The sequence below is a fragment of the Melozone crissalis genome, unplaced genomic scaffold (genome assembly GCF_028551555.1).
Source record: "Melozone crissalis strain CALT ecotype California unplaced genomic scaffold, PUWL_Pcris_2 ptg000027l_1, whole genome shotgun sequence".
NCBI classification, from domain to species: domain Eukaryota; kingdom Metazoa; phylum Chordata; class Aves; order Passeriformes; family Passerellidae; genus Melozone; species Melozone crissalis.
The window spans coordinates 50709818-50725636 of NW_026535805.1; the positions used below are offsets into that span (position 1 = coordinate 50709818).

General features: G+C 41.8%; 1 protein-coding gene across 2 annotated transcripts in view; it reads left to right on the top strand.

Moving 5' to 3' along the window:
* Positions 1-738: 738 nt before the first annotated feature.
* The window catches only part of CDK19 (cyclin dependent kinase 19), a 118974-nt gene continuing 103893 nt past the window's right edge, over positions 739-15819 (top strand). The window contains exon 1 of one of the 2 annotated variants that reach the window (XM_054279991.1): positions 739-918. In XM_054279991.1, coding sequence (XP_054135966.1) covers positions 830-918 — 89 coding nt within the window. In that variant the 5' untranslated portion in view covers positions 739-829. Of the gene's footprint in view, positions 969-15819 lie in introns of both variants that reach the window. The other variant, XM_054279990.1, reaches the window with a different exon arrangement.

Below are 15819 nucleotides of genomic sequence, written 5' to 3' on the forward strand. Positions count from 1 at the left end.
TCCTAAAGATGCAGCAATCCACCTGGTTTGTATGTGAGCGCACAGTATGAGCCCCTGTGTTTCTGTAAGCGATCGGTTTATTTAGCAGCACACCACTGCACGAACCCTCCAACACCTCCCGCTTCCAACATGGACCCGCAGCGCCACAGCGCCGGGGCCGGCCTGGCCCCGCCCTGCCCCGCCCGCCGCACGGCGGGGCAGCACTGACCAATCACGGGGCAGCATCCCGCAGGGGGGCGGGGCCGGACCGTGAATGGCGGCTAGCGAGATAAACAAGTCTCTGCACTGTTCGGCTCCCCACAGCATGGTTTGCGTGTCCACAGTCTATTCCTCTGGTCCTCCCTCCCTCGCTCCCTGCCAACCAGAGGCGCCGCGTCCGGCCGCATTCGTTGCTCCCGCCTGTGCGCGCAATGTGAAGAGTCAGCAAGTTCCCAGCGGCCGCTGAAACGCTCCGGTCTCCGGAGAGGGCAGTGCGCCGACGCCGCCCGGCCGGGGCGACCCGGGGCATGCCGGGAGTTGTAGTTCTGCCGCTACGGCGTCCCGCCTGCGGCGGCGGGGCCGGCTCCCGCAGCCGCACTACGACTCCCGGCACCTCGCGCGCCGCGCCGCGAGGAGCCCAGTTGAAGCGGGTGGCGGCGGCGGAGCGCGCCCCCTCCCCCCCGCCGAAAAGCCCCAAACCAAAACAAAAACAAACCGCCCCCCCCGCCCCGTTCCCCTCGCCCGCCGCCCCCACCGAGCCCCGGACATGGCGGCGCCGGGAGGGGGCTCCGCCAGCTGCGGGTGCTGATCCGGCCGCCGCGTCCCCCTGCCCGCCCGTCCCTCCCCGCCCATGGGCGAGACATGGACTACGAGTTCAAGTCGAAGCTGGCGGCCGAGCGCGAGCGGGTGGAGGACCTGTTCGAGTACGAGGGATGCAAGGTGGGCAGAGGCACCTACGGGCACGTCTACAAGGCCCGCCGCAAGGACGGGTAAGGGCCGCGCCGAGAACCCCCTTCCAACTCCCCCCCTCCCCCCGCACCAGCGCCCTCCCCTCCTTCCCTCCCCTCCTTCCTTCCCCTCCCTCCTCGGAAAGTTTCTGGCAGCGGGGGCCGGAGCGCGGAGCCCGCCCGGGGATCCCCGCCCCGCGCCGGGAGCGGGCCCCGGTGCCCCGGCCCCGCGCATCGCTGTCCGGCTGCTCGGAGCGACGGAACCAGTTAGGGTGGAAAAAGCCTCTGAGATCATCGAGTTCACCCTGTGACCGAACATCACCGTGTTCAACTAGACCGTGGCACTAAGTGCCACTTCCAGTCTTTTCTTAAACACCTCCAGGGACGGGGACTCCACCACCTCCCTGAGCAGCCCTTTCTAATGTCTAATCGCCCTTTATGCAAGCAGTCCTGCCTAATGTTCAGCCTAAAGCTCGTCCCGCTCTGCCCCGCTCCCCCCCGCCATCCCTGGTGGTGCGGTGTTAGCAGGCTGTGCCCTGGGGTCGCCTTTGCTTTGCACGCCGTGTTCCAGGTCGCCGCTTTCGTCTTTTGTGTGACCGCGTTCGTAATTTGACGTTCTGTTCCGATTACTTGCAGGGGATTGAGAAGGGAGGAGTACCTGGCTCCCGACGGCCCCTCCCCGGCTGCTCCCTCCCGAGCAGCTCCCGGGGTGTGCGGTGGTCCCTGGTGTGTCCCAGCCCCAGGCACCCGCTGATGCCAGTGCCGGGCACGCTCGGCTCCATGGCCTGTCCGGGACCCTCCTTGTAGGCAGAGCTGGTGGCTTCTGTCTGGTACCTATGCACAGGCGTGTCTCCATCAGTGTCCCGTGAGAGAGCAGGATATAAGTCACTGTCCCCGAACGCTTGGCTGGTGGCTTGATCCAGAGAGGTCCTTTAGGCGTTAAGCCCATGTATGTTGGCTAAGCAAGGTTTCTTCTCTTCTCTGAGGAAATCCGGTACCATGGAATAGGTATTTATTTCATGGATGCCGTTTTCACGGTATTGTAGTTAAGAGAGCAGTGAGGAGCTGGGATTGCAATTTGGGATTGTTTGGCTGGCATGCAGTTGTTGAAGGGGAGCGGTCCTGAGGCCTGAGGAACGGTCTTGTGCAGGTGTGGGTTCCAAATAGAATCCTTTGCTTTCAGAAGGGCCATTGAGCACTTTTTCACTGTGGTGTGTGCCTGGTGCACAAACACAGGCGGTGTTTGCAGAGTGTTCTAAACATACTGTAAGGTTGGCTAAAATATGCCTGTGAATTGGAGGTGATTCCTTTCTGTAATAGCCTTCTATTATAGCCAACTGAAACTTTGGAAAAGAAGAGACCGAATGTGGAAAAATGACAACTCTTAAATAAATTTTCGGAAGTGGTTAATGACAGGCTGCTGCTTTAGATTAGTAGAGAAGTTTAGGCTGTAGGAATAAATGGCATTCATGTGTGTCTTGAAAATTTGAACTCTGAATTAGGAGGCTGTAGTATAAAAGTGATTAATAACTGAAAGGTAGACACTAATTCCAGTGAAGGATTAAATACCAGGAAATGAGCTCTGATTCTGACTAGCTTGCTCTGCAGCCTTAGGAATACTAGAGCATAGCTAACTTTGAAATATCAAAGCTTTTCCAGGTATCACAGCTGCCACTGAGCTCTTCCAATATTTTTGTGTTAAGTGATCATGGTTGCTTCTTTTTCCTAAGTGTTAATATATATATATATATATATATATATATATAGTAAAACATACATGGGATAGCAAGAAAGCAGTAATAAGGAAAGGAAGTGGTAATAAAACCACCAAAATGCTAGTTAAATGTTTGTTGCTGTTCTTTGATACAGTAAACCTAAAACTGTTGATTGTAAGAACAGCATAAAAAAGGCAGAGCTTTGGGTTTACTGTTTTATGAAAGAAAGAAAGAAAGAAATTTGATGTAAGTAAAAACCAGGCATTTTTAATTTCCATCATCTGCAAAGGAAATCTGTCACAGGAATTACATTGCTGCTACAAAGCCCCATAAAGAACATGTCTTCAAAATCCCTACAATAATATGACAAATGCCAATGGGTAGTAAAGCAAAAGTAAATATGATAACAAGATAGCTAATGTGTCAGAGCTGGGAATAATCAAAGGGAGACCTTGAGCCGTAAGACAAGTAACTGGTAAAAGGAAGTGCAAAGTTTCAGTGCTGTCAGATAGATTGACATGTAATATAACATGGCACAAATTCAACCGTGCTATATGCTCAGAGACTTTACTTCATGAAGCTTAGAAAGTGGCCTGTTTTTTTCTTTTTTTCTTGGTCTGCATTTTATGGCATTGGTAAGTTCACTGTTAGTTGCTTTTATGTAACTTTAGATCCTTGGGTGAAAGGAAGATGTGAACAATTTAGGAAAAAATTACAAAACAACTAAAACCATTAATATGAGATGATTTCCTTATGTAAACACCTAGCTAAAGTATAGCTGCAGGTTGGAGGATATTTAGCATTAGTTATGAACTTTAAGGGGTCCCTAATGAAAGAAATTAGTAAAAGAAATCTAGCAGTGGTGCATATTTATTGTGTGCTGATCACTGGGGGCTTTTGAGCCTCATGTAAAGGAATTCTTCTTTAGGTGACTGCAGAGACTGTTTCAGTATTTTGCAAGGCATTCCTGTGTGAAAGAGAAAGTTTCTGGCTTCTTGCTTCGTATAGTTAATTTACAGTCTCAGGAGTCTGAGAGCAGTAAGAATCTTGTAGCTCTCCAGAAATTCCATTGAGAACTTGTCACTTCATGTTTCAAAAAGTTGGCATATGAATTTTTTGAAATAGTAAAATGTGTTTATATGGAGCTTGGCAAGCTGTTCGATAAAATGCTTGTAGAAAAAGTGGTTTTGTTGCTTAGATCTCTGTGAATGGCTTGTGCATAAAAGCAGTTTCTTGACAAAGTAACAGCTTAGTTTGGCTTTTTCAGCCTAGAGTAGAATAAGATTTGGGCATGTTTCTAGTGAGCTGACTGGTTTCTATGAAAGTTAAAAGAATTTTTTCTTTTTTAAATAGTCAGATTTTAGCAATGTTGGTGTTACATTTGAATGCACTGCATCGTTGTTTTTAGAGATTTTGAGCAGCTGCAGCTTCTATTTAATTCAGTAGTGTTTGTATGGTCTGATGAGGTTTGGAGGTACTACTTGTGTTATATATTTAGCTAAATTAGGCACCTGGGTTTACAGAACTTTCATTAATACCTCTGTGGTCCAGTAGGTGTAGAAAACAAGTATTTATATAAGCTGTCCAGTCCGTTATTTTCATGTACAGTAAAACTGGACCAGTGACTTTGATGGAGGAAATCATGATAAAAGCATCATGATTGCAATTCAGTCACCAATATTAGGTTTTTAGCTCTTTATGTAGCTGGAAAATCTGTTACAGGTTTTTTGTTTGTGTACTGCTTCAAAGCATCATGTTGACTTTTTCTAAGTGTTTTTTTTTTGGCACATTCACATCTGTCTAGTAAGTAAAGAATGCAATTTTTCCAGTCATGGTTAGGAAAATATAGTTTTGTTTCATGCCTTACCTCTCCTCATTACGTTCCTTACGTTCTCTTTGATGGTATTTTAAGCTACGATGTTGTGCTTAGTTGTTTCACTTCTTGTATCCCCTCCTCATATGAAAGGCAAATTTTAGGATGAGTGAGGTTTGGAAATTGTTTGTTGTATATGCCTGAATTATTTTCCTTTACTTTTTCGAAATAATCAATCTTTGAATCCAGGCCACTACAGAGTATTTCTTCACCAGGATGTCAGTCCAGCTGCAGGTGGAGGTTTGCATGAGTCAGCTGAAAAGGCACCACTGCTGGTTAGTCAGGAGCGCAAGGAATAGTGGGATGCTTGAGTCAAGTAGAAAATAGGCCACTCTGTTCTTCACCCTGTAGCAGCAACAGCAGATGCAACACTTGCAAAAGCTGTATCTTCATGTAAATACAACCTTTCTATTTATTGCTGCTTCTGCTTACCTGTAAACAAACACTCGAGGTGGCTGCTTTTTCTCAAACTGGGGCTATTTTAATTTTCATTTGACTCACTCTCTGCATTTGGGAAACAAAGGTTCTCATAAATATTACCTATATAGCTACTCGGAAAGAAAAAATAAGTTTGTAATTTTAGTTTAATCTGTATGTTTTAGAACACCTTTCAAAAAGCAAGTATGCGCTTTTTAATCTTGTTACTGAAGGAATGCCAGAGATATGAAGTGATCAGCTTTCAAATGGGTGGCAGTAAGGGCCAGGATTTGTACCCTGGGCAGCTGCCAGGCTCCCTGCCAGCTCAGGAGCGGGCGCTGCCCTGGCGGACCCTCCTGCCATAAAAGGTTTGGCTCTGTACTTACAATGTATCAGCTAAAACAAGGATGTAGATTTATATGCTGCTGAAGTAGTATACTTTTGTAGCTTGTCAGATTACTTTGTTGTTACTGTACCTGTAACTTTTCAAAAGAGACTCGGTATAAACCAGGTTTCGTCTTAGTCGCCAAATATGGAATTCCCTTTTGAAAACTGGACAACAGCGATGCAAGTCCAGAAACATCACTGTGGAACACAGGCATAGGAAGGGGAAGAAAAATGAAATATTCTTTCCTCCTTCTTACCCCTATTTTTCAGTACTATAAGTTTGTAACTGAAGAGGAGTCTGTTTTCCTCCTTGGACTTACACTGGTGTGCAGAATCATTAATGTAAGGTTCTTAACTCACAGCTTCCAAACCCACATAAGAGTTCAGTGCCCCTTTCCTGGCAGTGTTCAAGGCCAGGTTGGATGGTGCTCTGAGCAACCTGGTCTAAGGAAAGGTTTCCTTGCACAGGGCAGGAGGGTGGAACTAGGTGATATTTAAAATTCCTTCCAACCCAAACCATTGTATGGTTCTATGAAAAGCAGGATATGGGGAGAGAAAAAAGGATGAAGTACCTAGCAAAGGCAAGTATATAACCTTAACATAGGAATGCTGCTTGTGATAGTGGCCATGTCAGCTTTCCTTTGTTTTAGTTTTTTTATTTGATGAATATTTTTTGTTTGAAGCAGAAGTAAAAAAATACTGATTGAGAGAGAGAAAACAATAATCTGCTATGAAGCATGGCTCCATGGGAAAAACCGGATTTCTGCTGGAGCGGCTTAGTGTATTTGGTATTTCTGCTAATATTACATTTTCAGAGGTTGCATCTGGTGGCTCAAGGTGGTGGCTCAGGTCACTGTGGTAGTAGAAAACGGAAAGTGTGGAAGAGGTAAAGGTAATCTGCTTGATCTCTTACATCAGTATTTGTATAGCAATTAATTTGTGTATTGTTCTCCCCATATTCCTATTTAGTAAAACTTAAATTACTCAAGTTATATAGCAGGGGTTTGTCAGGAGAGGAAACTTGCACTCAAGTTAGCTAAATGCTGCAAATGAGCAATGTTGGTGGCAAAATGCCTGGGGAATGAGTACATGTGTACTGCAGTTGCATTTGCTCTTAAAAGAGAGGCAACTCACTGATGTGGCAAGGATTATACTCTCTTGAATGTGAAACTGGAATATTATTTACCAATGCAAGTTGATACTTGTAAGACATTCGAGAGTCTATAATAATTTATATATTTACATTTTCTTACTTCCTCTATTTGACATTGCCTTGAACATAAGTTTAGTGTTGTGCTGTAGTTGCTTTGTACTAATATAAACCTGTGACAGGCTAAATCACAGAATTATTGACCAAAGTCAGAATGCAATGTATTAGATCTTAAACAATTACTTCTCTCTGCAGGAAAATCTCTTATCAGTATCTGAAAACCTGTGGTTTGCTTTCCACTTTCATATTTTTTCTTTTCCTGATGAAACTTATCTTGAAGAAGGTAGAATGGTTGAAGGTGTTTGTGCCTTGCCAAAATCTCTCAAAAGCAAAGAAAACCTAAATACTGGATTTACCCGCAAATCCTGAAAATACCACTTAACCACTGAATACTCCCAATATGTGTGAGAAGGAGCAGCAGAACTAAACCAAACCTGTCTAACTAGTTGCCTGCCATGCATTCTAGCAGAAAAGTCCTCATCTAGGAAGAGATAATGAGTACTTCATATCTGTGCCTTAATGAGAGCTGCTGTTGCAACTACACCATGGCTTTGCTTCCTGCTCAAGAGGATAGTGCAAGTGGTGATGAGTAATTTTTAGTGCTTCCCACAGACTCTTGCATCTGGTTTCTCTCATGGCTATTTTGTTGTTTCTTCTGTTACTCTCCCTGAAACTAGGTACAGAAATGAGCTGTAAAGTGCATCATCACCTTTCAGTGGTGTGATGTTGGTAGGAGCTTGAGGAAGAAAGGGGGTCAGTAAGATGTAGAAGGGGTTGTGTTTGAGAGAAACAGATGAGTTTTTTCCAAGCCTGTAAAGAAAGAAATGTACATAAATTAGCCCATAAGATGGGAAGGAAAAACTTTCAAAGTTTAGTGGTGTTGTTTTTTTTTTTTTTTTAAAGAAATGAAGAGGGCAAGAAGGTTCCTGTTTCTGAGTGAGGGGGTTAAGAGTTTTCCAGTAGAGCTGCAGGAAAAGGAAGTGAGAGGTTGAAGGGGAAGAAGAGTTTCGTTTCTGCCCCCCATCTAGTAACAGGGGGCAAAGCAAGACAGACCCTGGACTACGTCAGAAAATGAAAGCTTCTTTGTGTGAACTACTTGATATAACAATTTAATATGTTGTATTTCTGGGTCGTCCAGTCTAACGTGTTATATTGTGAGTAAGCATGTAGAGGTGTTTTTCATAAATTTATTTTCAACATGAGTATTTTCACATCATGTATGATTTGAAAAGAAACCAAAAAAAATCAGCAAAACCCCCAAAGCCCCAGAAATTGCTGTGGTTCATAATGCTGCAGATGTGTTTGTACAAGTAACCAAAGTTTCTGTGGAATGTCCTAACCAAATTGCACTAGAGATTTACAGTAACATTAAATTTACACCTGTTTTGAAAATACCTTCTGAAATGCCGTTTGCCTCTTCTGCAGCCCTAATCAGGTCATGGTTTGCATAGACTTGGGTCAGAAGGTGCCTTTGTCCTCTGGTAGTAGCAGCAGAGTTGTGTGTTGAGCAGTGCCTCTGTTTGCATGTGCTTGCTGCTGCTCAGTGTTGGGTCCAGGAGGAGCTGAGGTCTACGTGTGTCATTGGGAAGGGATTGTTAGCAGCAGGGACAGGCAGCTCTAACGTTCTGCTTCCAAAGATGTGTCATTCTTTGAGCTCCTTTGCTGCCATTTGAGAACTGACATACACTGCAGTTTTGTCTTATTTATTGTTTTTTTACTGCAACAAAGTGTTAGAACTTAAAAAAGATTTATTTGTTGCAATAACAGTGCATTTGCTTGAAGGAATGCTGAAACTGGTCCAGGACAACTGCATTTAGAATAAATTGGCTAACTTAGTATGCGACTTCAGGAAATGAAGAACAGTTTCTACTTGTGTAGCAAACACAAGAAGTTTATTGTTTTAACTTGACTTGAGTTTCATGTTTTCTAAACAATATAGGTTTGAAAAGACCTCCCAGCTCTGGGAGCTTGGTTTACATGGTTTGCTTGACTGCAAGTTAGATGACTGACAGATAACAACACTAGTTGTGAGCACATTAGAAATCATTAAACCTCTTGTGAAGTTCATTATCTCAACAGATTCAAGAAGAAAAAAGTGCAGAGATATTTTAAACCAAAATTTATTGTTGACAAAGTCCAGGGAAAGTCTTTAACTCAATTGAAACTTAACTTCTATATCTGAATTTTTTATTAACAGTTTTTAGGCTTTTCTGTGGGAGTACAATCCTTTCATTTATTGGTGGGAGTTTGTTTGAGAGAGCTTATGGAATACTACTGTGTCTAATAAGACCAGAGGGAAGCAATGCTGTGGAGATAGTGTCAACTGACCTTTACAAAATGGGTATCTGTAAGTGTGGGTTGGGTTTGTTGGTTGGTGTGTTGTGATTGGGTTTTTTTATCCTTTATTATTTAATTATTTTATTTTACCTTATTGGAAAGCACAACTGATTTTTTTCTGGTTGTGAGAAAGATTGAAGAAGCTGAGATTACTGAAAAAGTGGATCCCTGAAGGGCATCATTCATGTCCATGTTTGCTTCTGTCTTTTCTGGGCTTAGCAATCTTTAAAACAATATTTTCAAATGAGGCCACTGTATAACTGCTTGTTTCTCCTCAGTTGTTATCTGTTTTCTACAAAATTCAGGATCCTGAAATATTCTACAGTTGTTTATTTTGTAGGTGAAACCACACTGAAGATAGTCTTTCCAGTAGGCAGAGCAATGGCATAGCTTTTGTGTGTGCTGGGATTGTCAGGTTGCTCAGTTAAGTATCAGGGTTCTGGGCTGAATAAAAGCACAGATACAACATAGGGGCAGGCTGGGGCAATGTGACTATAAACATGTGTTCCCATGAAGTGAGCCTTGTGTGCAGTATGATTATTTTTTTGTTCACTCTGTGCTGACTTAAGTAGAAAATGCTATTGATTTCTTTTTGCAGTCAAGTGAAAATAAGAGTTATAGGCCATTGACTTAGAGGCAGAAGCTAAATCTGCTGGAATGGAAACTGCATCTGGAGGTATGCTTCACTATTTTGAAGCAGCATATCTGCTTTCCTCATGCATTAGTTGAAGGCAGAATCAATCCTTTTTGTGTGGCCAGAAGGTTTTCTTCCTTTTTTGTCCCTCCTTTGTTTTGCTGTCTTTATTAGAGCCCTTGGAAGCATTCACACAGGTTATGCTGGGATTCAGCTCTGCCTCTGATTGTGACTTTCCCACCTCATTGGTGATGTTGTGGGGCCTGAGAGCCTGAGGAGATACAAGGACCACTCAGGTGTGACATTTCTGGCAGCATGTTTGGCTCTGAAGCTGGTTGTTTGGAGAGAGATACTTCTAAATAATGAATTCTGCAAATTCAGTGGTGTTTAGAGAAAATTCTCACCTGTGTTAATAATGAATTGCCATGCTAAGATTTAACACCTTGCACATTCAAAAATGCTGTGTTTGTTGCTTGCGTTAATTATCGTCAGTGCAGCTGAGAGTGGGTGTCAGCTCATGTCTTTGAATGTGTCTGTTCCTAAAACAGAGTTTCTGTATCAGTTGTTGCCTTGTTCTCAAGGGTGTTGTAGACTTCAAAAGTTAGCTTATGTTCATATCTTTAGATTAAAACCAGCTATTGTACTGGATAGCCACTTGTTCCTTTGCCCAATTCTGTCATGCTTCAAATGAGAAACAGAGGTAGACAAATTGCCGAATTTGGCTTGACCTTCAGAACAACCGAAAGACTTGTTCTGAGTAGAATGTCATTTATTCTGCTTCTAGTGTCACTTCAGTGATGGGGAAAAACCAGCATAAAACTTCATCAAGTGACGTTCTTAAACCTCAGATTGTGACAGAAGCCTGTTCTGACTATGGGACATGGAGTTCTAAAATTCAGAGGAAGCAGAATGCCCCTCCCTTTCCCCAGGAACAGATATGATAGCTGACTAAAGACTTTGTTTTTGAGACGTAGCAAAGTTGTCTTAGTGGCTGGAATTATGACCTCTATCTTTGAGAAATCCTCATGTCCTGACAGTGAAGTGAGGAAAAAAACTTGAGATGCTCCATTAAAAAAAAAATTTAAAAAAAATTTACATTTCAGACTGAATTAAATTAGACCTTGGGGTGACTTTATGGCGATTCATTCCAGTCCTACTTTATTGTGAGGGAGTTGTTTCAACTTTGCAACTTTTCAGCTGTAATAAATGTGCTCTGTCTCACTCTGCCCATATGGAATTTGGGTCTTGCGTCTTATTCATGATCTGGGTGCAGCTTTAGTACCTAAAGGCTGATTTACCACCCAAGAATTACACCCACATTGTGTTAGCAAGCTTTTGTGTAGGTCTGGCTTGGAGAATTGATAATTTCATTGTTGATGGTTTGAGTTAGGGAGTCTGAAGGAAAAGAACAGAAAATTTATGATAGATCTCTGATAAATCTATGCTTTCATGTGCTTTAGGGGAAGTATTTGATTATGACATGAGTCAGAAAAGAAAAACTGTGTAACTGCAGTTTTTAGGCCATTGCCCTCCCCCCTTTTACATTGAGTCAATAATTCTGCTTATTCTCCTATAGGCTAACCTAATGCATTATAGGGATTTAGGAAAAAAATCTGCACCTGGTATTTGAAACATGTTCTTGCTAAAAAAAGACCCCAAAGTACAGGCTTCCTACTGTTTGGTGATTTGATAGTAATTTCCCACCTATCAAAGTTGCAGTATTTAGCCAGATTTAGCCCTACATAGGAAGAGCTGTGATGCACGTTAAGCTGGACAGTGTAGTTACAGTATGACTTTAGGACTTAAAAAATTCCCAAACCAGACAGCTCATTTCTTTACATTTACAGTTAGTTGCAAGCATTTTTCTTAAGTGAGTTTATGAAGCAAGTGGCAGATTCTTCTTTTTGGCATAGTGTTAGGACTCTGTTTCTATGATCTTGGTACATAATTTGCTGACAAATAAAAATTTGTTTCCTCTTTATTTCAGAGTTTTTTTTCTCCTTGCTGCTGCTGTTCCTTGTTTTAAGGTAGCAAATCCTCACATGCAGTATCTTTTCAGGCAGGGAGATATTTCCTAAATCTATTCATTATCTGTAATCAAGCCTGTCTGTAAAGAAATAAAATCAGGTGCAGCTCTCTCTTCTGCTTAAATATAGCAAATTCTGGAAGAAGCTACCTGGAGCAGCAGAATAATTTTACAGCTTTCAGGGTTTAATGCGAACACTTTAGTTTTTACCCTTACAAACAGGCTGTCAAGTCTGCTTACTCCAATCTGCTATGAATGTACTTGTATGAAATTCACAGTTCTCAGTCACTCCAGATACTTAGGAATCAGTCTAATTTTAGCAATGGCAACAACACTGTAGCTGGTTGAGGTCTCTGAATTTTCATCAGTAAATTGGAGTGAGGGTGGCAATGACTGCAGTTGTGCTCTCTTTCCTTGCAAATACAAAGTTTTATTATTATAGTGTAAAGGATAAATTTTAATAGATTAGGTTAGTAAGATTTCCAGTGGTCTGGTATTACACAGACCTTAGACTGACTGTGATGTGAATTAATCTGAAATTGTTATTAACAGTTAGAAGGTATCTATGCTACAAAGATTTGCTTTTAAATTTCTGAATTAGAAACTACTGGAAGAAAGAGAAGAGCATATGGTTAAGCTATGTGTAATGGTGCTAGTGGATTACTTTTTCTCCTCGCATTGATACTGAGAGACCTCTACTCCTCCCTCCAAGTCTAGTGAAATCATAGCTGGGAAAAGGCATTTTTTTTAATGACAGAAAACCTTATCAGTGCTCAGATTCACTTTTTTTCCTTTTAATCAGCTGTCTCCTCATGCATGAAGAATGCATCATTTATGTTTGTGGGGATTTATAGGTATTCAGCATCTTTTGTGAGGCTCTGTGGAAGCAGGCAATGTCAAGGGCATTGTGTTTAATGACAAGTAGCTTAGCATCACTTTAAGAACTTTGTTCTTTAACATGCACATTTCCCCCTGAGTTCATAGACTGGTTTACAGAGAAGTAAAGAAGGGGAAGGATAGCCATATTACTAGTATGATTTAGAGATATGTTTGGGGCTGTTCTACAGATTATAAAACAAAATCCATTTCAATTTCTCAGGGGGGGCTGTGATAGCACAGAGTCTATTAATAATATGGTGCAGTTGGTACTTTTAATATGAGCTCTTTTAGTCTGACTGGAACATGGCAGATTTTCCAGCAGGTGAAGCTGCATGTAATGGTTCTTCTGCCTATTTCTCTTAGTGTATGTGATGAAAGTCAGGTATCTTTTCAAAAAGCCTAATTGTAGTAATCAGTTGCTCTGTATTTGAATGTCTCTGCCAAAATATAGTAGACTTAAGCTTAGAATGCTAATTTCAACAAAAAGAATCTATTTTCTTGAAAGGTTTTTCTTTAACCAACCAAGAAAAAAAGCTAATTATTCAAAAAATTCACAGATTGCATTGTGATTCCCGAGTTAGCCGTGTTTTGGCATGCATTTATGCCTGATATTGGCAAGTCAGTGACATTGGCAATTATTGAAAAATGGAGTAGTAAACCATACAGCATTCAGGAATTTGGTATTGCATTTTGAGAAGAGTAACATCTAAAATGACACACAGACTTCTGCCTTTTGGATGTATCCTTAGGTTGTTCTAAAGGGTTTCATGGGTAGACTTTAGGTCTGGGAGGTAGCAGAAGACAGAGAAAAGTGCTGCTGCCTTGTGTTATTCTGTGTATATACGGAGCTATCTGGTGTCATCTGATGTTTGGAGTGAGACCTAGAGGAGTTCAGTAGGTATCATCAGGCAGTGATGCCAGTGAAGCTGAGAAGCATTTAAGCACCTTTTTGAAAATGGAGATTGTAAGTACTTGAGACAAAAAAACCCAAAAAAAACCCCAAAAAACCAACCAAAAACCAAAATGCAGTATTTGCTGTAGCATACTGTCTCCATTCCAAAAAGCTTTTTCCTTTTGTTTACCTGGATCAGCCTTGGACATTCTATTTTCACTCTAGATCTTTTTAGTATTGTGTAGTAGAGACTGTCCTGTTTGATACAAGTTTGTTGCATTGTTCCCACTCCTCAAGTTTACTTGTAGATGTTTCAGATAAGATACGAGCTCAGCTTTTAAAGATTGAATGTTTACTGCCTGATGGGGAGGTTGGTTTACCACCCTGCTGTTGTCCACAAGAATTGGTTTTTGTAACCCAGTGGGCAACAAGCCAATAACTACACACTTGAGAGAGACATTGATTTTTTTTTTTCCCCAGAGTTCTGCAAGTCTGGGTGCCCAGTGGAATTCCACAAATCAAGCACAGTAACTATCAAAACCTTTTTGCTATTTAGACATGTCAGCAAACAAAGGAATTAATGTTTATTGGCTACATGATACATAATCCTTGTATTAATTAGTGTTCTATCTTCTATTGGTTAATGATTCTCTCTCTTCTCATGCTAATCAGTCCCATGGTGTTTCTTTTCTCTTGGGCTGATGGGTTTTTGGGTCAGTGATCTGTGAGTGGTGGTTGGGATCTCCCCCTGCAGAATTCCCTTTTACCCACTCACAGCTGACTCAGCACAGTTGCTGGGTAAGGTTTATTTGTTTCTTCCTTATCTTGGGAAGAAGTTCTGCCCAATGTCCTTGTGGCCCATAAATTCTGCATTCTTTGTGTCTGCTGTGAATGGTACATCCTTCTCCCCAGCTTTGTTAACCTCCCTCTGGGTGTGAGATCACTGAAACCTGCCAGGCCCTAAAGCTTAGCAAGACAATTCTACCAACCAGTGATTTTTCCTTCCAACACCTGCACATCACTTAGAGCTTGTGGGCTGCTGTCTGTTTCACAGACTAAATCTCCCATCTTGTTGATTAGGCTTGAAAGTATACAAAAAGCAAACATTAAAGAGCATCCTGTCTTAAGAAAATTTTACATATTCCATATTTTGCAACATTGCCACAGAGAGGAAAGCCCAGGCCCAGGTGACATACATGTCTGCTCTTTCTGTATGAGAAGTCGTTTTCTGTGACTGACACATGTGATATTCTGTTTGCAACACCAGGAAAGTTCCCATCAAACCTCTGGGGGATGCATCAGCACAGAGGCCAGCTATGCAGTCCACAGACATTACTGAAACTCTTCACAGCAGCAGGATGAGGTACACACCTGCTGGTTTCATCCATTCTTTTCGTGGCCAAAAGCAGCCAGTTGTAGTTCAGGTCGAAGTGAACTTGTATGGGTTGGAGGAGCAGCCTGTAGCTGCTATGAAGTTTTAGCCGCTGCCTGTGAAGGTGAAGAAAGACAAACCTTTTAAAGGGCTTTTCAAATTTCTGCTTACCATCCTTACTGTTTCACATTTTGAGTTTCTTTTATAGGTCTCAAAAAAATGAACTAATGAAGTACATTGAAATACAGTGTATACTGCTGGCTAGAAATAAATTAAGATCAATCTGTAGATTCACAGCCTCTGTCATTTGTGACTGGTTGTCACATGAATGAAAATGAGCTGGCTGAGCTGCTGACTGGATAAGGTTTGATAGCTTTGGAGGATAGTAGTAAAAGAACATTATTTTCCTGTGTGTGGTATAGAAAATGCACCCTAGAGACACCATGTGTAGATTTTTTCATCTAGTAATTCTTTTGGCTTAGTGACTGCTTCTATATCCATAAAAACACTAAAACACAAGAACTCACTACTTTTTGGAAAGGATTATGTCCCTTTTTCCAGTCAGTCATAGCCTTCTTTTCTGGTACTGTTACCTTTGTAAGGGGCTAGGGCCATGTGCTGAGTACAGAATTAAATCCATGAGAAGCTTGCCTAGGGTAACCAGTGCTGAGCATGATCTATTTAGTGGCTTGGCTGCCGTGTTCCAGATGAGGTTTTCAGATAGCTTCTAGTTGCACTTCAGTGTCATGGTTTGCCTTTTCTCAGGGGGGAAAAGGTTTGCAACTCTTTGTGATCTCCTGCTGAGTGATTAACTTACTGCTGTCTGGCAGCAATTAAACAAAGTGATCAGAATGTAACCAGATACCCCTATGGACATTGTGTTCCAGGCTGTACTGTGAAGGACACTGAGCTCCATAGTGTTCCCAGGCTTTGTCCTACAGAGTGTCAAATATTTAAATTCCATTAGTGTTGTTACAGGGGTGAATTGTTGTTCTTTTCTATTACCTTTTTTTCTAGCTAAGTCTTGAAATGGTTTGATGGTACACTTTTTTTTCCTTAAGAAAATGTGCACTTTAATTATTATTTATTTATGGTATTGTGCACTTAATTTAAGGCAGCTATTATTAGTATATACAGTAAGGATAATATCT